A 23,387-nucleotide genomic window follows, 5' to 3' on the forward strand; every position below is an offset into this window, starting at 1 on the left:
TGTTTGTTTGTTTATTTATATAAGCACTGGGTACAGTCAGAAGCGCGGGAGGGTGAGAGAATTCACCAGAGCCAGAGCGGGGAGCAGAGTAGGCAAAGGACCGAAGTACACTGCTGAGGGGAGCAGCGGGCGGCAGGAGATGTCTGCACGCCATGTGGGACCCTCCTCTGGTGGCTGGGGAGCAGCCGGGGATTGAACCGGCGCCGCAGAGGCCGCGGGCAGCTTCGCAACCCAGTGCTCAACCGCTCATGCCAGACATTTTAATAACAGCATTATAGTCTTTTTTTTTTTAAGATTTATTTATTTATGCATACAAGAGCTGGGGTGTAGGCCAGAGGTGCCAGGGGGTGAGAGGATTCACCAGAGACAGAGTGGGGAGCAGAACAGGCGGACTGACTGAAATACGCAAGCATTTTAGTCTTTTAAGCAACTGAAGGCACCAGATGAAATCCCTCCAGAGATTTCTAAAAGGTCACAATATATTTCTATCCGGAGATTCCCCAGGCCTGAGATACACCCGGGAGGTCAGTGGCTCTCTAAGTGTGGTCTCTGGACCAGCAATATAGATCATCTCTTAAGAATTTGTTAGAAATGTACATTCCTGGACTCCTCTCAGACCTACTGAATCAGAAACGCCGGGATTGGAACCTAGTAATACGGGTTTTAAGAAGATCTCTAGGTGGACCATTGTTTTCTCTAATCAAATGGATGGCACATGCTCAGCTGTTTCCCCAAAGAGATTCTCTGATCTCTGTCTGAATAGAGATTTTCATTGCCATTGAACTTGTTCTGAAGGTATTGGAGGAGATGACGTTAGGAGGGGCTAAATTAATGTATATACACCAACATGCATACACACCTAGGAAGAGCATAGAGTGAAGTTTAGATGGGATTTTGGGCCCATCCTAGCATTTTATCTTTATGGAAGATAAAATACATGCTTTGCAAAGTAACATTTGCTCAACTTACAGGGCAAAAAAGGTATAATTTTAGTATCACCAGGTCTCCTTGACCTATTTTCAAATACTTGAAATTTTCTCTATTTTTATCATGTTTTTACAAATGACCAAAAAAATAAATGTTCACTATCAAACCCAGAATGTAGCATTTAAAGAAGAAAATAAAGATTACATCTAATCTTCCCTCTTATGTAACCATTGTTTACCCTTTTTGAAAGTCCTGACACAATCCTACCTTTGTTTTTTAAACAAAAGTTAGATCATACCATACATTCCAGTTTGTTACCTATATTTTTCATAAAATGTCAGGGATATTGTAGGCACTTTGACTTGTAAATATATTTAGCTTTAGAACCTCTTTTTTAAAACCTGCATACTGTGCTGTACCATAATTCACTTAACCACCCTCAATTTATAAATAAGGCCTTTCAAATTTTCTATTATTATAAGCAAACTTGCAAGAGCCATTCTTGTGCATACATTTTTGTGAATTTCTTCAATTTGTTTCTTGAGCTCAATTCCTAGTCACAAACTCTCTGGGGAAAAGCATGTTTATATTTTTAGGAGTTTTATATCTATTACCAAATTTCTTTCAAGAAAGATTATGCCCTAATTCCACTCCTAGGGATCCACCCAAAAGACAAAAAAACATGGATTCAAAAGACCACCTGTACACACATGTTTATTGCAGCACTATTTACAATAGGTAAAACCTGGAAACAACCCAAATGCCCAAAAATAGATCACTGGATCAAGAAGATGTGGCATATATATACACAATGGAATATTATTCAGCAATCAAAAAGGATAAACTTATGCCATTTGCAGCAACGTGGATGGAGCTAGAAGGAATTATGCTCAGTGAAATAAGCCAGAAGGAAAAAGAAAAATATCAGATGGTTTCACTTATAGCAGGAATATAAGGAAACCAAATAAGACATCAATGTAAAAAATAATAACAGTACAACACACAGCAAAGCAAAAACAAACAATTATAAATCAGAGACATCCTGCAGGGGAGGAGGCAGAAGAGGGATCAGAGGGAGGGAGGGAGGAGCACAGGGGACTGAGGTGATGGTGCACGGGTGCATTGGTGAAGGAAACTCTATGGGGACTACACCTGAGGGGGTGGGGGGAAGCAAATATTGTTTAAAAATGAACAATGATGTAAAAAAAAATTAAAAATAATAAAAAAAGATTATCCCCTATTATACTCCCCTCCAGCAGGTATAAAATTAAAGGCATCCTTTCGCATGATTGCCCTGGCTATGAGTTATTAAAAGTAAACTTAAATTTGAGGGATCTTTAAGACATTTTCTAAACATGTGGCATTCTCATAGGTGTACTCGGATTATGAAAGCAATCCCCAGTTGCGCCAAGCCATCGAATTCGCCTGCCACCAGTTCTACATTCTCCACCGGAAGCCCTTTGTGCTCCAGCTGTTTGCTAGTGTGGCCCCTCTCCTGGAGTTTCCTGTGAGTAAGCTCTATGGACATAAACAGAAACCAACCAAATAAGAAAAACAAAGACTCTTTGAGTTTGCTCCAGCAAAGGAATTAGCAGAGATTCAAAGACAGAGTGTCAGAATTGTACAGTGAAAAAAAGAGAGGGTTCCAAGTATGCGTTCATTGGAGGCTGTTGGCATGGGGGTGCTGTAAGCAGGCTAACTAGAGGCAGAGCATCATATGTGATTGGGGAGGGTGCATATTTGGCTTTCACTGATGGGACCTAAGTTTGAAGCAAGGTAAAGGAATGGGGAAGCTGTTGATCAACTCCTGGCCATTTGAGGGGTCAGTTGTTTCAAGAGTTATTGGTGGTTTCTACTAGTTATGGCAGACTGGCCTCCTGGGCTGGTTACTGTGGACAATGGGTCAGTCTACAGGACATGTCACAGAATTCTGTTCTTATATATTGTCTACCACTTTCCATTTGTATAATCAGTCTCTCAGTTCTCTTTCTTCAACCAAATGGAATATGAATACCATAATTAATTTCTCTTCAACACTCATCTCAGCCCCTAGGATATAAATATACCAACTGTCCAGTATTTCATACTCATTAATAAAACAGAAAATGATAAAATAAATAATTCCAAATTCTCATTCTTCCTGTCTCTCTCTAGAACTAACCCTGTATTATTTTTCTTTTCCTTCAGAGAATTTATGGCATATACAAATACATATATATTTAAATATATGCCATGTACAAATACATGTATTTGTTTCACTAATATATGTCTCTATCACATCCCACATTAGAATTTAATCTCCTCTAAAGCCAGAACTCTGTCTGTCTATTGTTGTTGTTTTTCAGTTGTTTATATGTTTGTGGGGTTGTTTATGTTTCGATATACCCTCTGTGCATAGAATGATGTCTAGTACATAATATAAATTTAATAAGGATTTGTTATTTTAATGATGAAACCCATCTCTTAAAAATCAAAGCCATTTTAAATAGGCTTGAAATAACAAGTATCTCTATTTCAGAGATATATTATCAAATAGGACCTGTAAAATTGCCAGAGTTGTTAAAATAATCATGTTTCCCCAAACATATTTAAAGTATTCAACTAATCCAGTAGAGAAATTTCATTTGTTCCCAAAGTCCTACCATCATAGATTAGAGGAAACACTGGCATGAATCCTTCTGTCAATTCCATATTGCTATTTTTTCTGAGTTTCCACATATACCTCTTTTGTACCTGATGAGCATTTAATAGACCCGTTAAAGTCAAGTATTCAGATGTTGCATTCCAAATCACACAGATGCGTTGTTGGATACAGAATTATGTAAGTTGAACACCACATCGCTATTACCCATATTGGTGGTAGTATTTGTAAATTTTTGAATTCCTGATCAAACCAGATTATTACTGAGTAGGTATCAATAAATTAAAATTGCCTTTCTTTATATAGGATGCTGCCAATAATGGGCCCAGCAAAGGTGTGTCAGCTCAGTGCCTGTTTGACTTACTGCAGTCCCTGGAGGGAGAGACCACAGACATATTGGACATCTTAGAGCTGGTCAAAGCTGAGAAGCCTCTTAAATCGTTAGGTAAGAACACAGTGATTCTATACATTCTTTTTCTCTTTATAATTATTTTTTGAATACTCTGTATTGACTGTTTTTATTTAATAAATTCAGCTAAATAAATATAACCATCGTATAAATTGAATGAGTACATTTTCCTATTTCTAGTCAATTTCTGGCAAGCCCTAAAGGCTAAGGAAATCTCTGCCATGAAAACTGTATTTAAAGGATGCACTGCTTGAGTTCTGTAGTTTTCAGAAAATTGGGGTTTCCTGGACAATTCTAAGTGAATAACTCTCCAAAGTCATTGTTTATTATCATGGAATGTTTAGGACTAAAGGGAATTCTAAGATAACTGAGACATCTATGCTTCAACTTAGACATCTAAATGTCCTTTGATTTCTTCTAGTAGGTGAGAGCTTTAAAAACTACCCCCTAAATAAAGCACTTTCATTTTTCATCCAATTAATCACAGCAGAAGACAGAATTTTCAGTTCCTTTAGGTGAGGACGTTAATAGAGCTCACAGTTTAGAAAGGAAGTTTGATGAAGACATGACTACAAAATACCGCTGGAAAGAAAATGTTAGGAGTGATAAGTTCTTCCTTACAGCTGGTAGAATCCACTCTGATTTTGTGCCTTGATCTTCTGTCCCCAAAGATTTCTGCTACGGAAATGAAGACCTGACATTCTCTATAAGTGAGGCCATTAAACTCTGTGTGACCGTGGTAGCATATGCACCTGAATCATTCAGAAGGTAACTGCAAGCTTTAATCCTGTGCCTTGGTATAAGTAAATTTACCAAAATACAATTTTTTGAATGAATACAAAGATTATATTGCTAATAACAGTCCATAATAGACTGGCAAGTAAGTTTTCAAGCTCTCCTAATTTTAAGAAATTTGTCACAGCAGAGGTTCTAAAAATTACTATCATTAATTTGAAATCCTCTGATTTGAAATTTGGGTAGCAACTCAGATGTTTATTCCTGTTTAGGATATATTGCTTTTGCATATAATGCAAATTAATAGCATAATTGATATTTATAGTTACCCTTTCTGTTGGTCTTTATTCCTTCCTTCAGTACTGTGTATCTAAATGAGAATTTTTTGCTTATGCTAAAATAACTGCCTTTATTACTTCTTTTGGTACAGATCTCCTTGTAACCAATTCTATTATTTCAGTTGCTAAGAAATTTTGTTTAATATTTGAAGGATATTTTCTTCTGATCAATGAGTCTATTGGCAATTTTTAAGAGAATTTAAAGTAGATATTCCATTGTCAAGGAATAAAGATATTCATTATTTACATGAAAAAGTCAGTATTAAATCTTACTGTTCATTTGAGTTTTAATGTGTCTTTTTCTCTGGCTGCTTTGAAGATTTTTCCTTTTCTTTAAGTTTTCAATAGTTTGTGATGCGCCTAGGTATGATTTTCTTTGTAGTTATACTTCTTGGGATCCAGAGAGCTTCTTGAATATAAGGATTGACAGCTTTCAAACTTTTTTTTTTAATAATAAATTTTATTTTTATATTCCCCATACAATTGCAACCCCCCCATTCTGACCCCAATCCCTCCCCTCCCGCCCTCCACCCCCCAAAAAAGTGTCTCTGGTTCATAGTTTTTTGTTGATTTTGATTTTCACTTTCTTATAGTTATTCATTTTCCTGGTCCCTTATTTACGTTTTCTAGATTCCTGCTATGAGTGAGACCATCCGGTATTTTTCTTTTTCTTTTTGGCTTATTTCACTGAGCATGATCCCTTCCAGTGCCATCCATGTTGCTGCAAATTGCATGTGTCAAACTTTTTTTTTTTAATTTGACCTGTCAATTCAAATATTTCTTCTGGCCCATTTTCTCCTCTCCTTATAGGATTCCATTACAAGCATACATATCCTTCCTGTCATGTTCTTTATGTCTCTTGAGTTTTTAATTTTAAATTTTTTAGTGTTCAATTCTAGAAATTCCAGTTGTTTCTTTTATAAATTTTTGAGGATTGATGAAATTCCCCATTTTTTAATCTACTGTAGCCAATATTATAACCAGTTATTTGAAGCCTGAGTCTGGTTAACTCCAATATTTATTGAGCTTGTAGTTTTATTTCTGATGTCTTTTCCTTGGGTTTGTATCACTTTGGTCTGACAAAACTGGTATATTTTGAATACTGAGTGCTGTATGGGGTCAGGGGGAACAATCAAGAGTTTGGTTTATGGTATCCTCTTCCAAAAGGATTTACTTTTACTGTCTGACAGGCAATTAGGGTAAGGCAGTTTATCTATTTCAGTCTGTGATTCATTTGATTTAAAGCTGGGTTTCAGTCTTGCTAGGGCTGTTCTATATTACTCACTCCTAGGACCTAAATCCTCCTTGGAGGCCCTGAACTCCAATATATATTTTCTCATTTTCATGAGACTGCTGAAAATTCTGCTTAGCTTCAGAATTCTTAGCCCACACATGTGCATGGATTTTTCCTTAGCTTCTTGGTCCCAAATAATTTCCCAAATGGCAAATGCCCGGAGAAGTCAATTGCTACATAATATCTATATGAACTGACTAACCTTCCCTTTTTCCAGAATCTGCCTGCCTCCTAAAGATACGTGGCCACCTTAGCATCTATCCAGTACATTCAATAATAATTTTAAATGCTTGTCCAGCCTGTCTAGTAAGATGATTATTATAGGAAGCAGAACTAACTTCTTGCCTTGCTTAAGATGTCCAAAAGGTAGTAAACCTCAAATGAGTGTCATAGCTGTACCCTGTTACTCACAAAATTGTGAAAATCTCCTTTTTCTGACTCGAGCAAAATTGCATTACCAGAAACTAATACTCAGTTCACAGAAACCAAGGCAGAGACTTATGGGTATCAATTGTGGAACAGAGAGTGGAGCAAAGGAAATGAGAACTTGATACCAATCAGTGTCTGACTGGGAATCTACAGTGTGGAAACGTCACCTCAATTGGGGAAATCACCCAACAAATGATCAATGTTGATGTGTTGCATTTATAGTTTAGAAAGTAACAATCTACCCTTGTATAATAACTGTTTGATTTCCACTTGTCCTTTGAGAGGATGTTGCTGATACCCCAATACTAAATCCACCCTGGAAAGCAGGTGTTTTCAGACCTGCTGCATCACAATGGCATTTCACAGACTCTTGCTATAAACTCGCTTAAGTTTTTGGCAGACACCCTTCTAGGAAAGGGTTTCATCTTGTCTAACATTCCTTTCAGCTGGAAAATCACTCCCAGCAAATTTGTGAATGGAAGATTTGCTGATGATTCTGAGGCCTGTTTCTCTGGAGGGACTGTATAAATCCACCTCTTATCACTCTACTGTTCTTGAAACCACCTGTATATATACTTATTTCCCTGACCAGTGCTTATTCTTGCTAAAAGCCAGGATTTCATCTTCTTTTGCTGGTCATTAATGTTGATCAGTGTTTCTAGTAGCTTTAATAACTCTTGACTTGGGTGAGATAGGATCCGAATCAGAATTCATTGTCTCTCTAGCGTCTTCTTGCTTCTCTATGCTGCTAAATCTGACACAGCCAACAAAAATAAAATACAAAATGGAACTTGGTTTTCTTTCCATTGATTACAGTCTTCAGATGCTGATGGTTTTGGAAGCTTTAGTCCCATGTTACCTACAAAAGCTAAAAAGGCAGACATCACAAGTGGAGACGGTACCTGCAGCCCGGGAGGAGATCGCTGCCACGGCTGCTCTTGCCACTTCCCTGCAGGCCCTCTTATACAGCGTGGAGGTCCTCACCAGGTAATACCATCGGCAGAAATGTCCACAGCCTTAAACTGCATGTATTTATCAAAAAGATGAAGAAAGAGAAATGCAGTGGCTAAAAATCTCTACAATCTTTATTAATAGGTAGTTACCCAAACACAGCCATTTATGCCTTAAAACTGCAAACATTCCTTAAGTTTTTGATAAATATATACTCTGAATAAAAGTCATACCAACAATAACAGTAATAATAATTCTACCGTGATTACTAAACACATGTTGCATATAGCTTGCTGAGTTTCGATGACAGCTTTGAGCCGGTGGTTAAACAAATCTTTTATAAAAGGGCCATTTTAGTATATGTAAAAATGTGACCCACCTTTTTATTAGCTCACATATTATTTTATGAGATGTATAATGTCTGTGATTCCAATGAAGCTTTCCTTTATTATTTCACTGTTTGTGAGGCGTTTTTTAAACTGAAACTTCAGAAACTATGTAACAAACTGTAGAATTTTATTATAATCCTAAAATTGCCAGATTCTCTGTGGGATATGACTCAACTGTGCTGAGAGAGGGGGCTGAGAGATTTGGAATGAAAAGGCAAATTGACACCAGAGCTAGGACCTAAACAAAAACCCCAAGTTAGTCCAGTCACAAGATTCCTGGGTGCAGAGGCAGAAGGGGTTCATCCACCAGGTAGGGGAACGGGTCTGACTGGGAGGAGAAAGAAGTGGAACAACAGGATGGGGGAGGTGAGGGCAGAAAAGGATGCAGACAATTGACTTTCCTTCTCCATCCCCCTCTAAAATCAGCTGGAAAAATATATTCTTCCCCTGGTGGAGGTGGGTAATCCTTCTTCCTAGTTTGTTCCTATCCTTAGCCTAATGTCCTCTCTAACCACACCAAAAGGCACCAAATTCCCCACAGGTGTCTCGCTCTGTTGATGAAAGGGCTGCCTGAAATCCCTCAGTCAAGGGTGAGAGAGGAAGTCAGAGTTTACTAAGTCAATATATATTTAATTTCTAATTATGAGCCGTATGGCCAGCCTAGGTGGACTGAATGTAGCCCCAAAACCTTGAAGAAATGGAAAGCAGGGAGACAGGCCTCCAGGACAGACTGCCCCTCCAGTGGGGAGGAGTCCAGTGCTTTGCGGATGGTTTCACTAAAGTCCTAGGGGGAGAACACCTTACAGGGAACTATCAGACTATTTTCCCATGTGCAACTATTTTCCCATGTGCAGCAATCTATTTTCCCATGTGCAACTTCGACGCTTTCTCCTCGTATTTCCCATAGTGATGCTTTCCTCCACAATATTCTCTTCTATAAGGATATGCCAATTAACTTAGCCAAAATCAACTCACCCCAAATTCTACAACGATTTCTGGATAGGGTACTGGCATTTAAATATTCCAGTGCATTTAATATTCTTTTGGTGGAATAGATCTACTGTCATTAGTTAATTCTACTTATTTATAACAAAATTGTCCCTTTTTTTTTTTTTTTTTGGTGGGACCCTCTCTGGCGGCTGGGGAACGAACCATCGCAGCAGAGGCTGCAGGCAGCCTCGCAGCCCAGCGCTCAACCACTGTGCCACCAGGGGAGGCCCTCATTTTTTTTTTTTTACAAAAAGAAGATACAAAGAATTCTGTTTCGCTCCTAATTTTTATTTTCCCTGAAAAAATAATTAATATATAAGTAGTAGTAAATAAATAAATACCTGTGTATTTGTTTTCTATTTTTATATAATGCATAACAATAAGCTTAGAGGCTTAAACAAAACACATCAATTATCTAATAGTTCTGTGGAGCAAAAGTTCAGGCTGACTCAGCTGGTTTCTATAATCAGGATCTCAAAAAGACAAAATCAAGATGTCATTCAATTTTTGTTAAAGGTTTTGGGGGAAAATCCACTTTGGGGCCTGATTCCCGCATCATTCCACTTTAGGTCGGGGACCCGCTCTGCTTTGAGAAATCACCTCTGTTCTTGTTCCTGGTCCCTCTGTTTCCAGCAAGTGTGGCACCTTGAGTCCTTCTCATGTTTGCAATCTCTCTAGCCAGAGAAAAGTCTCTGCCTTTAAAGAACTGGTGTGATGAGATTAAAACGACTCAGATAATCGCCCTTTTGCTATATAACATGGTAACACTGTCACTGACATAACATCAGGAGGTGAAAGTGTTAGGGCCATCTTTATAATCTGTCTAACACAACAAGGGCATCGAAAGAGAAGACTTGGTGTGATTGCTAAAAGCCTACTTACTTCCCAGCTACACCCAGCATACAGAAGATGAACAGCACCAGGGGAGCCAGCCTTAGAGGGTCTGTGCGAGCAATTGCTTTGAAAAATTACACTATCCCTTCCATGTCTCAGATGCTGATACAGAGGCAGTTTACCTAATATTTAAAGTGAACCCTGCAGCTATCAAATGAGATGGTTCAGATCTGTTCCTCAGCATCTGTTCCCCAACTTTAGTTGAGTACAAATTTATTCACTTGCCTGGGAAGTCATAGGTAAAATATTGATGAGAAAGATTCTTTCATTCTTTGATGGTTTTCAGAACATAGAATGACTGATTACGGTGTAGGTGGCTAAAATAGTATATATACCCTGACCTTTTACTTACTTTCTAGAATGATTAACTCCCTGGTGGTATCTATAGGACTGAAAACTCTTACTTCACCCTTAATTTCTAAGTATAGACTTAGAAATCTGAATTCATAAATGCCTGAGTTAACGTAATAGTTTATTACTCAGATATAGAAGAATTTAAATCATAATGAATGTGGATCCTTAAGAACAATGTTCCCTTAAAGTGGCCCTCAGAACAGAAATGATGACAGAGTATGACAGAAAAGCCCAAAGCTAGACAGTCTGTTTTCTTAAGATTCTAAAACTATAAAACTTTTGTGAGCTTAAAGAACTTGAGGATCACATACCTGTTTCTACTTCTGTTGTTGTTTTGTTAAGTGGTTACTGTCTTTGTTGCAGGCCCATGACAGCCCCACAAATGAGCAGGTGTGACCAAGGTCACAAAGGAACCACCACTGCTAATCATGCCATGTCATCTGGGGTGAACACCAGGTAATTCACTGGTCTCAGATTTCTATGCCTCTCAATTCCATACAGCCTGCATCTCAGCTGTTGGGAATGCAAAGAATTGTGAAGACAGTAAATACTGAGTGTGGAAATGTCCAAAGGGAAAACACAAATGAGAGTTTAGAGTTACAAGAAATACCACGGCTTCTTTTGGCATTGTCGAAAAGAAACCCAAGCCACCTTTGTAAACTGGTATCACTGTCAGTTTGTTTGCATGGATGTGCAAGATGTTCTCTGGCTCCTGGGAAGTTTTTGCACTATTCCAGTGTTGTTTTATTTGTCTCCAAGAACAAGGCAAGTGAAATAATAATAATCAGGAAGTGGTAGCTAGGCAGAGGCAACTTTCTTTCTTTTTTTTTTTTTTTAAAGATTTATTTATTTATGCATACAAGAACTGGGGTGTAAGCCAGAGGTGTGAGGAGTAAGAAGAGTCACCAGAGAGAGTGGGGAATAGAACAGGCAGATCTACTGAAATCACTACTGAGGGAAGCAGCGGGCGAGGCAGGAGAGGTCTGCTGTGCCATGTGGGTTGCTCCCTGGCCATCACCAGGGAGGCCTGGCAGAGGCATTTCATCTGAAAAGATTTTCTATAAACATTTCTTATGAACTTTGACTTAGGTTCTTAAATGATGCCTTCATAGTTTTTGATTTAATCTCTTTCCTTTTTGGGTATAACACTAGTTACTTACTTTACCTGCTTCATTCTTTCTGTGATAATCTCTAAATATTCCAACATAGGTAAAAAGTTTAGTTTTCTCCTCCAAGGAGGAGTTAAAATAGGGAAAATCCAAAATGAGTTTGCAAGAAAGTTCTTTATTCTGTGTATGGAGTGATTAGCAGGAAAAATTTAAGGAGAAACTAAATTTTCCACTCTCTCTGAAGCACATTTTTAAGTATGTATCATTACTTATATAAAGTTAATACTCTGCTCTTTGTATATATTTATATTGAAAATAAAACTAATTATATAGTAATGAAACAGCTGTCATAACAGTTATAATTGTAACATATGTGGTAAGCAAATGAAAGAGTCAGATTTTATATTTCAGGATTAGTATTTGTGTGCTTATTAAACTCTATACCTTCCAGGGTTTTTTAGAATTAAAGCCCCATCACACAGCCCCTGTCTTTGCTCGAATGGTTATGCACATGGTTTTTCTCACTCCAGGTACCAAGAACAAGGCGCCAAACTGCACTTTATCAGGTATAGAAAGACAGGCCCTAATTTCACACTAATTTTGATACTTTGTGGTGATTGCCTTTTGAGTTGGGTTATGGTTTCTTTAGACTTCATTTAATTAATGCCTGGCATACTGTTTCTGGGTAAATCCTCAGAAGGTTAATGTAAAACTATCACAGTTTGGGGTACCAATTTCTTCTAGGATGATAAATTTTATCCTGTAGATGAGATTCTTCTAGGCCCTGCCCTACTCACTTATTAACTTACATATAAGGGATCTTATCTTTTTCTTTAGTAAATACCCTCCCCAGACAGTTGCCCCCCTCCCACACCTTCTCAGACCACCAGTTAACCTTCTGTAATTCCCCAGGGAAAACCTTCACTTACTGGAGGAAGGGCAGGGTCTTCCCAGAGAGGAACTAGATGAGAGAATTGCTCGGGAGGAGTTCAGAAGGCCACGGGAGTCCCTGTTGAATATCTGCACCGAGTTCTACAAACACTGCGGGCCACGGCTGAAGATCTTACAAAACCTGGCCGGGGAGCCACGGGTCACCGCATTGGAGTTGCTAGACGTCAAGTCCCACATGAGGTACCTGCTGCCTCTGCCCCAAGTGTGGATGTGGCTTCAATCATGTGTGTGTGTGCTTGTGCATGTGCATGTGTGTGTGTGTGCCTGCGTATGTTGAAGCTAGAGCTTCCCTGGGATACAAACTTGAGACACTCAGAATTCTGTTTGCTGTGGCCTGGATGTGTATCCTCTGACGGCCTCTAGAAAAACTGTCATGTCCATCAAAAAGGATCTCAGGGTGGTCAGTGAAAAATGTTCACAGAGACAGGAAAGCATAGTCTATATATTTGCCCCTCAATAAAAAGCGAAAGGGAAATTTCATCACCTGAATTCTTTTTTTTAGATTTATTTTAATTATGCATACAAGAATTGGGGTGTAGGCCAGAGGTGCAGGGGGCTGAGAGGATGCATCAGAGACAGAGTGAGAAGCAGAACAGGCAGATCTACTCAAATATACTGCTGAGGAGAGCAGCAGGCGAGACAGGAGAGGTCTGCTGCGCCATGTGGGTTAACTCCCTGACCAGGGATCAAACTCATGCAGCAGTAGCAGTGACTGGTGATAGCTTGATGGCGCTGATACTTTAACCCCTGTACTACCAGGGAGTTCCTCATCATCTGAATTCTTAGAAATATATCCTTCTTCCAAGTACTATTTACTATCCAGATTCTAATCTTTAAACAGAACCCAATTATTGCTCTCTGTTCATTTTACATGAAAAAATGCACTTGTACATTCCTGGCAAGGAATAGTTCTGCCCTTCTATGACCTAAGTGTCCTGCAGGGAAGTCATGGTTTTGATCTGAGTCACATGTTGCTTAGGGCTAAGATCCCTTTTACGAAAACCATACGTGAAAACATTCACATTTCAAAAAAGTGCCTTAGTAAAAATTCTGAATTGCATGAGGTCAGCACCATTTAAAAGCTTGTACTCCAGGGTTCCAGGAAAAAACCCACAAATTGCATTTGATTGCACACATATTTCCTTCTTCCTGTGGAAATGCCATCTCACTTGTTACTCAGATCATAAAGGCTGTTTGTATTTTCAAATTCTTAAAAGGAATATGATTCCATAGGATCCTCTACTTAGATTTGTACAGTTTTTAAAGAGTCATAAAAATTTCCTTGAAAAGAAAATACCAGTAGTAATTATTCAATTGGAAATTTTAGTATATCTATAAAACAAAGTAGAGAGTTGGATTCTAGCCTTTCAGAAATAACATAGCAATTTAGCAGAACAGATCAATTTACTGATTCTTGACATTTTTTAAATTTGCCTTGGAAAAATTTATAAGGTTCTAATGAGGGAAAATGAGAGGCCAGAATGTGTAGAGAAAGAGAGGCTCTTTCTCTTGTAGGCTAATCTCATATCTCTAACTTGGCACACATTCAGAACGCCAGTTTCACGTGTGTTCACAGTCCCCATTGTGCAGCGATTTCACACTGAGAATTTCAGTTCCTACCCTGGGAAAGGGGAGGACAGTTGGAGTGACAAGATCCTGTTGCCGTAGCAACCCAGTGCTCCATTCACTTCATTTCTTCCTTTCCTGCTGATCATGACTGATGACCTGAGTAATTTTGTGAACAGAACAACTTCACAATTCCAGAGTCAGAGAGTCCAGTCATTTTTGTGGGAGAAAAGGGCAAAGATTCCTGACTGATGGCTGAAAGAGAAGGAGAGAGGAGAGAGGGAGGAAGAGAAGGAAGGATGGGGGGGGGAGAAAAAGAGGAGGTCATGATGATTTAATTACTGTCCTATTATTGACCATTTGGATCTCACTCCTTAAGGTATCTTGGAGCAGGGGGCATGAGTCAGAGAGGCCTGGAGCTCCCTCTTGAGGTCAAACCCTATTAGAGATTAAAGGAGCTATAGTGCAAATGCCTTAGCTCAGCGCCTGGCACAGACCTACAATTCATTAGATGCAAATGTAAAGGAGAATGATTCAAATACTATGCTAGACACTGGGTATATAAGGCAAATTCCTGGTCCTCAACTTAATCACAGTCCAATACAGGAGCCATATTTAAGAAAAAATCTGTACTGTGGTATTTCAAGTACTATCTATACATATTGTGTGTGTTCATGTATTTATCATGTGCCAAAGGATTGAAGCAACTTAGAAACTTAGATGATACAAAGAAAGAAGATACAAATTAGAAGGTCAAAATAATGTGAGAAATGAGTGGGAAGGCAGTGATATTTATGATAAGATTAACACAGGAAATTGATAGGATTTTATTATATTAGATACTATTTATGAACCATGATTTGACTTTGAGATTCTTAATTAACAAAAAAAAAAAAAAAAAAAAAAAAGGGAAAATTGGGCCTCTTTGGTGGCGCAAGGGGTTAAGACGCAACCTATGAAGCTATCTGCAGCCACTACAGTATGAGTTCAATCCCTGGCCAGGGAGCTACCCACATGGTGCAGGAGACCTCTCCTGACTCACCCGCTGCTCCCCTTAGCAGTGTATTTCTGTCGATCTGCCTGTTCTGTTCCCCACTCTGTCTCTGGTGAATCCTCTCACCCTCCCGCACCTCTGGCCTGTACCCAAGTTCTTGTATGCATAAATAAATAAATCTTTTTTAAAAAAGAGAAAATTATTGATAACGAAATCCAAATGTCAGCAAGATAAGAAGCTAGTTTTATGATAAAACACTGCATGTTTTAAAATTCAAATATGAAGCAACGTCTTCTGGATGGTGATGGTCCAGAGTAACGTATGAATGACATCCTCAACAATGTCTCCTTAGTGAATAAAGTGCCAGTTTCCAGGAGAGTTGAGTGCTATTGTTTCCGACACTGGAAAGCGGGGCACAGCCCAATTCAGCAAGAGCAAACGATCTAGAGCCAGGATGATGTCATTCAACAGCACAACTATGACATGGACTGAATCCATGGGAAGGTAGACAGAGCGACCAGGGAATATTTAGACTATATGATCTCTATTTGTGCAATTTCTCGCAGCTTTTGATAAAAACGGACCTGCCATGATGTCTGGCCAAACAGAGATATTCTGTGTTGCTGAGTAGTGTTAGATCCCTATAATCTGACCCTACATCAGACAAAGGGTATAATTAAGGTTTTCTTGTATAATTGATGTACATTTGGTTATTTGTAGAAGTCAGAAATAAACATAAATTTTGGAATTGTGGGTATATTGGCAGTATTTAAAGTGGTAAGAATAGATAGAATCACTTATAGTTAATAAAAATAAGAGAAATGAGATGATAAAAAAAGATAGAAGAGATATTTGCAAGTATCCGATTCAAACCAAAGAGCTAAGAAGATGCACTGAGACAATCTGTATTCCTGCATTTGCAGAATGTATGGTTGACTGCAGGCCTCTTAGGGAAAATATTCTTGATTAGATGGAGTCTGTCTTAAGGAAATTTATTGTCTCATTTGCTCCCCCCAGAGCTGCTAAAGCAGAAGAAGAGGAATTCTGCAGATTCTCCGTCTATATGTCTCTCTCCACCTCTTTCTAACTTTCTCCATCTCTTTCATTGTCTCTCTTCCTCACAATGGGAATGTCTCTTATGTTTTCAGTGAGGAAGAGACATAGGGATGTTTTTTACCAAAATATTATTCATGTGATAGTAAAGACTACAGTGAAGGAAATTTTTGCTTCATTTTGTAACATGACTGGGCATTGGAGAAATTCAAGTAGTAATTGCAAAATCCTAATCTCATCTTAACCCTACATTTCACTACCAGTCACGTTAAATATTGGGGCAGGGGTATGGATTAATGCCACCAGAGACTTAATCAGCAAAATCAGTGGAGGAAGCATTACAACACAAACAGCTAATTTCTTTCATCAAATAAATTCGGAGACATCAGAAATGAGCTGAAAAAGGGGAAACCTATTCTTTAGAAGTCCTAAGAGATATATCAACCAATTGAAATTTCACCTTACTTTATCCAGATTTGTTTTCAATTTTTTATTAAAAAATTGAGAGTATGGGGATTGTAAAAACAAGATAGTTGCTTTTTTACTTATTTTATTTTGTATTGAAGTAACATTGCATTATAATATTACGTAAGTTTCAGGTGTCTGTCACTAGAAATACACATTAAGTCTACCACTAAAAGTTGAATTCTACCCTTCATCATAAAATTGACCTCTTTAACCAAGCAATTATTTTCAGTTGGTAACTGTCATACTGTATTGTGGTTAATTTTTTTGAGTCCTTAACATAGGGATACATATACTGAAATATGAGTGAATAAAATTATGATATTTGTCATTTACCTCAAAATAGCCTAGGGTGGGGTGAAGGGGAAGTAACTAGGGTATAAATGAAGCAAGAGTAGCCAAGAGTTAATAACTGTTGAATATGGGTGATGGGTACATGGAAGGTTCATTATATACTTCCTTCTCTACCTTTGTATATGTTGAAAAGTTTCCAAAATTAAATTAGTCAGGAGTGCACAGATGTTTGGGCCCTACCTTTGGAGAGTCTCATTCTGTAAGTCTTAGGTGGAAACTGGGAAATGATCATTTTAATTACTGCTTTCAGCTGTCCATTTTAATGTCAGAGGAGTTATTAAGAGGTCTGACCTGTATGACCTGGCTACCTATAGGCATATACTGGTGTCCTTCAACCCTGAGATTCTACTGAGACGATCATCCTCATGAGTTTACCAAGGCAAACTTGGGTCAAAAAAAAAAAAAATAGAGACATTTATTTCTAATTTTCTTTTATCTGGAACCTCCTCCTGTTATGTAGTAGCAGTCCCAGTGGAGAATTGAGTTAGGGGCTTAAAAAGGTGGAGGGAACTCAAACGGAAGCCATCCAGGCAGTCTGACTCAATCAACAGGATCTTTCACCCCAACTGTCCTCCCCTTTCCCAGTAGGAACTGAAATTCTCAGTGTGAAATCACTGCACAATGGGGAGTGCAAACACATGTGAAACTCTGGCAGCCTGGGCGCATGCCAACAACTCAGAAAATAGAGAATTAGCCTAGAAGAGATGGAGTCTGTGCTCTCTACACATTCTGGGCTCTCATTTTCCCTCATTAGTACTTTTCTAAATTTTTCCAAGGTTAGTTTCAAAAACATAAAGTCAACAATCAGTAAATTGATCTGTTTTGCCAAATTATTACCTGGCAAAGACACCTTTATACATCTATAGGTAGCCAGGTTCCACAGGTTGTACCTCTCACTAACTCCTCTGATATTAAAAAAGCAACTGAAAGTAGTAATTAAAATCATCATTTCTCAGTTTCTACCTAATAAAAAATAAGGACTTGCAAGGGTAGGGACCCAAACATCTGTGCCCTCTAACATTTTGGAAACTTTCAAACAGATACAAAGGTGGAAAGGAAGGTATATTTCTGAAAGGCTAGAATCCAACTCTGATCTACTTAAGCTTTATAGATATACTAAAATTTCCACCAAATGTTTAATTTCTAATGGAAAGAATAAAGTAGAGCAGGAGGATCTGCATATCAGGACAAAAAGAGGCAGTGACTTTGAGGGATAGAATTGGAAATGAGTTTGAACACTTCAATAACAACCAATACCACTTTTTTCGGGGTGTCTTTGATGCTGACTATGGGCAATGAACAAGGCTATGAAGCCATGAAGCTTATTTGGACAACTGATGTTAGTGATTTTATTGTAAATTAAAGTTTAGTTTCCGTTTTATACACACATACATGTATACGTATATCTGTAGATGTGTGTGTATACATATCTCTCTGTGTGTATATACATATACCAAATGTGTGTATGCATAGGTGTGTGTGCATCTTTGTGTAAAATATAGCTGTCCTCAAAATGATGTTCTCTAGGTATGTTTGACCTACCCTTAAACTCTCAGTTTTACTTTCCTCATCAGATCCTACTTATGCTCACCCGCTAGAATACTCTTGGGTTCTCTGTTAATATGCATGTGTTTGGTGCTTGCAAGAGGAGCTGGCGGGTGGAAGATGTTGGGAAAATATTCTTAGTTCAGGGAGTTGGTGTGCTGGATGGAGGGTCATTAGCATGATGCTGTGTAGGAAAATCCCCTTTGTGGCATTCTAAACTTACTCTCTTTTTAAAACAACATAGGTTGGCAGAAATTGCACACTCACTTCTGAAGCTGGCACCATACGATACCCAGACAATGGAGAGCCGTGGGCTCCGGCGCTACATCATGGAGATGCTACCCATTACAGACTGGACGGCCGAGGCAGTGAGGCCAGCCCTTATCCTCATTTTAAAGAGATTGGATAGAATGTTCAACAAAATTCATAAGATGCCTACTTTGAGGTGAGAAGGCCTCCTGTCAGATGTTGATATTGCAAGCCTCCAAGTTAGGGTTTGTCATATTTTGAGGTGGTGGATCAATCTGGACTTGAAAGCTTTCTGTTGGTGTATGAGCATAGCTAATCAGGTATATGAATATGTAGGTAGCAAGGGCTACCCTTGGAGGAAGCAACATTTTTTACACGTGTATTTGTTTATTCTGAAAAATCTATGCATTTCTTAGTTGCCACAGTCTTACTTGACACATAAGAAATTCAACGAATATTCTTCAATTCCTTTTGAAACAGGGCAGGCTATTCCTTAGAAATAAAAAACTAAGGAGGGAAGGAAAATTAATTTGTTCAAAAAATGCTATTTTCCTGTATTCAGTATAGTATTTTAGGTACCAATTAAGAGAAATGCCAAGCTTTATGATAACTAACCAAGCAGCAGCTTAAAATAACACGAGATTAATAACAAATATGTTATTTTCACTTTTTTACTTAATTCATTAGTCCCACTTTGAGCATTAATCCCACTTTGTCTCTGCTCAGTCACCTGCACTACCCATTGGAAGCTTCCCAGTGAGCCTGTGATGCCTCTGAGCCGATCTATCTGGAGATCTGAGCTCACTGTGGAGACCTGTAGTCATAGTGAGTGTAGCATAGAGAGTCCAATTGAGAAATATCAATAAACATACTAATTTGTAAATTTCAAGGCTGGGTTACTGAGAACATTTTCTGTCCTTTGAAACTAAACCCCAAAGCAATGTGAATCTTACCCAAGAATGTGTTGCATTCAGTGTTGAATTTGTCAGCACTTCTCCAGGGTTTAGCCTGTGTTCTCATTTTATATTTACAATATCAAATTCAGCATTTGCTGAATTTACAAAAAAGAGATAGATTTCATTCTGATAATTGCCAATTTATTCCTATCCCCTTTAAAGGCAGGATGACAAATGCCTCTACATTGTTTCAATGTTAGTTGTTTCAGTGACATGATGGCTTGCCCTTAAAGTGCCCCTATTTCCTATAGTGCCCCCCATGGAACATTTTTTCCCATTGGCAATGGCCAGCCAGGGTCTTATAAGTCTTACAAGAGTGTGTCACCGAAATAAATTCTTAAGTGACTTTGTATCTAAAGATGTTAAGCGTATCCTTAGGCTGACTCATTTGTCTGATAATTATACCCTCTATAAAGAACATCATCTTTCCTAAAGTAGGTTTTTGAATCAATGTGTAGACTTGGTCAATTGTAGGCAGTTTTCTTGGGGTGCATGTTGTGAATTGGGGTTGCCTTGAGTGTAATTCTTCAGGTAATCTCAATTCAACAAGAGGTATGTGGACTGGACTTGAGTTACTTGGGCATCAGTTATGTCAATATATCTTCATTTATGAAAATCCTCATTTTATCACTTCAGAGACTTCATTTTGGTAGGAAGTATACATTGGACTAGTTGAGTTATGCATAACTACTTGATTATTTTTAGGATAATATTTGGAATAGTGTTATCAGTGAAGCTCAATCTATCTATTTGGGAGGCACAAGCGTCAGTCTTTCAATACTGAGGCCATTGCTTTTATTTAGACTAGGTTGACTTTTATTACAGAAAATATCATATTCATCTAACCAGGTTATATACACCACTATTTATACTACCATAGAAAGTAGCTCAAAATATCATCAGGAGGACAACAAAGAACACTTTTGAAATAGTCTGTTTTCTTCTAATGTGATCTTTTGGGCAGGAGTTAAGCCATGTGTGGTCTGGTATAAAAGCTAATGAGATCAACTAGAGTCTGATAAATAGATTTCAGAAATGCAGGCTAGGGTAAGAATAGTTTTATTGAAAATAATTACCCCTACGATTGGTTTCCTAAAATGGTAGTCTTGTACCCTCTCTCATGCAAAAACCAGAGAACTTAAAATGAAACCCGTTCATCATCTCTGTTTTTTCTTCAATAGATTTTGTCTCATTAGTCGAGTGGGGCAGGAGTGCCTCTGCCACGTTTTCAGTATCTTCTTCCCTTCCCAGTGTGCTCTGTGCTTTTGGAACAACATGGGTAATCTTCATCCCGTGTGAAGCACTTTGTTGTCTCAGACACCCGTCCTGTCTTAGATGGTGTCAGAATCACTGTCTCATTCACTTGTTTCAGACTGTCTCCAGAAGGGAGCCAAGCTGCTAATGGCTCCTATATTGTATTCCAGGCGACAGGTTGAGTGGGAGCCTGCCAGCAATTTGATTGAAGGGGTTTGTTTGACACTTCAGAGGCAGCCAATCATATCCTTCCTGCCTCACCTTAGGTCACTGATCAATGTCTGTGTCAATCTGGTGAGTAGCCAAGTGGCAATCTTATGAAACTTTGCGAAATTTAACTCTGCTATTGACTTCTCTGAATTGAAGATTTACAGGTCAACCACTTTGTGCCCCTACCTTCCCATGAAAGCCGACGGCTCAGGTGACACTGAAAATAGTGAGGTACATTTCAAGGTGGTGCGTGGGGAGATACAGGGGCCATCCCCACAGGTGGGATTTTGATGTGCTGCTTCCCACGCACTACTTTGACAATTCACCTCTTAAGTTGCGCTGAGAGTTGAGGGCTGCCAGTTGGAGAGTGGGGTGGTGGAGACTGCAATTAATTGGCTAGAAGCCAGGTAGTCGGGTGTGGAGGAGTTTAAAATGCCAAAAGGATTTTTTTATTGTATAGTGCAAAATGACACTACGAGTTGGCCAGTCTAGGATTTACGTGAAGAAAAAAAATTTTTATCATTTACGTAATATCTAGAGTCTGGTCCTGACAAGGTTTTGTACAATGTGGAAACCATGTTAAAGCATTGCATTGAATAGGATCTGCTGCTTAACTAGTTGAGCAATAGATCTGTAGCTGGAATGCCTAGTGCAAATAAAGCTGTTGCCATCACCATTGTCCTCAGTATTTGCTCCATCAAAGAATGTTGACTGCATTCCTTTGAATCCACAAGTAAGTATGTTCAGCCTCCTAATTAGAATAGTTTTTGGCTCATCTCTCATTATTTACATAGTTAGCTATATACAACATTCTACAAAACCTTGACTGAATCCAGTGTAATATTCGATCTGACTCCAGATATTACATGCCTTCAGAAGAAGGCAACAAGAATAGATTGAAAAGTAACATGCCCAACCTTCAAATTACTATTACTATTATTATCATTATTATTATTACTATTGAATGAGACTCCCATTCTATGGTTGCATGAAATTGCAATAGTCAAGGCTGGTCATGTGCTCTGTTTGTATTTCAGGTGATGGGAGTGGTAGGACCTTCCAGTGTTGCTGATGGATTACCCCTTCTTCATCTCAGCCCTTATCTCTCACCACCTCTGCCCTTCAGCACAGCTGTTGTCCGGCTTGTAGCATTGCAGATACAGGTGTGACTGCGTTACCTGTTTGTCACGCTCATTAAGTTGCTGGTTGAGGCACCAAATCATGGTGGTCTCTTTTCTTTTTCTGCAAAGGCTGGGCAAAATCTGTGAAACAAAAGTCTAAACATCTCCAAACTTTTATAGGTTTGGAGCTTCAGCCCTGAGCTTGGCCCTAAGTTGTGCTTCTGTAATTCTTCTTGAGATCTCAAAAATAGCAGAGTCATTTAGTTATGCCACAAACTTAGGAACCATGTCGGTCATTTGCAATGTGTGCAAATACTTTGGGAAAATAAGGTTTCACATAATCAGCTCACAATTGTTAATTAAAAGAGGCAATAATATTCAAGGTCTGGTTTTAAATTATTTGCAGAACAAATTGCAATATAAAATTCTTTCCAATGTTAATACTAGACTTTGAATATCTTAATTTTCTTTAATGATTGTGGGTTGAATATCGTGGGTGCCTCTTTTTAATATTTTGCCTGTCGTTTTCTTTCTTAAATAATCATTGCGAGTATAAAAAGTACAGAATACCAATTCCCCTGCCTATTTCTGTATGTCACCAAATTTTAGATTGGTGAATCATCAGAAAGCTCTGTGACTAGCAAAAAATATGCAATCCATGTAAATAAATAATGGACTCATCCATCGTTTGACAACCAAGGTTGAAGATCCATCATCCAGAGAATGGTTAGATGATAGAACGAAGATTAAGAAGCCCTGAGACAACCATGCAAGGGGGATATATTTTAATAACCTGTGTACAGAGATCATTTATTTCTTTCTCTAGTGCTTATTGCTTTCTAGCTTGGAGAAGGCCTTATGCAGCAGTCAAAGGACTTTTATTTTATATTTTAAAAGATTTTTCTTTATTTATTTTTGTGTAGAAGATCTGGGGTATAGGCCAGAGGTGGGGGTGGTAAGTGGATTCATCAGAGACAGAGTGGGGAGCAAAGCAAGTGGATTTACTGAAATACACTGCTAGGGGAGCAGCAGGCAAAACAGGAGAGGTCTGCTGGGCCACATGTGGGTCAGCTCCCTGGCAAGGATCCAGCTCAGGCAGTCACTGTGATAGAGCTGAGACTTAACCCCTAGGCTACCAGGAAGGCCCCTCAAAGGACTTTTAAATGACTCCCAGATGGAGCAGGTGGAACTTTCTTCCTTTTCTTATCT

General features: G+C 38.6%; 1 protein-coding gene across 5 annotated transcripts in view; it reads left to right on the forward strand.

Moving 5' to 3' along the window:
* The window catches only part of UNC80 (unc-80 homolog, NALCN channel complex subunit), a gene marked incomplete at both ends in the record, with an annotated part of 189,003 nt that overhangs the window by 142,178 nt on the left and 23,438 nt on the right, over positions 1 to 23,387 (forward strand). For all 5 annotated transcript variants that reach the window (XM_084242072.1, XM_084242075.1, XM_084242073.1 and 2 more), the window contains 10 exons: positions 2,300 to 2,434; positions 3,875 to 4,013; positions 4,649 to 4,745; positions 7,590 to 7,760; positions 10,715 to 10,807; positions 11,991 to 12,026; positions 12,373 to 12,591; positions 18,633 to 18,833; positions 21,018 to 21,141; positions 22,095 to 22,220. In XM_084242072.1, the coding sequence (XP_084098198.1) occupies positions 2,300 to 2,434; positions 3,875 to 4,013; positions 4,649 to 4,745; positions 7,590 to 7,760; positions 10,715 to 10,807; positions 11,991 to 12,026; positions 12,373 to 12,591; positions 18,633 to 18,833; positions 21,018 to 21,141; positions 22,095 to 22,220 (1,341 nt within the window). The remainder of the gene's footprint in view (positions 1 to 2,299; positions 2,435 to 3,874; positions 4,014 to 4,648; positions 4,746 to 7,589; positions 7,761 to 10,714; positions 10,808 to 11,990; positions 12,027 to 12,372; positions 12,592 to 18,632; positions 18,834 to 21,017; positions 21,142 to 22,094; positions 22,221 to 23,387) is intronic.

Source organism: Talpa europaea (assembly GCF_964194135.1).
Source record: "Talpa europaea genome assembly, chromosome: 1".
Taxonomy (NCBI): Eukaryota; Metazoa; Chordata; class Mammalia; order Eulipotyphla; family Talpidae; genus Talpa; species Talpa europaea.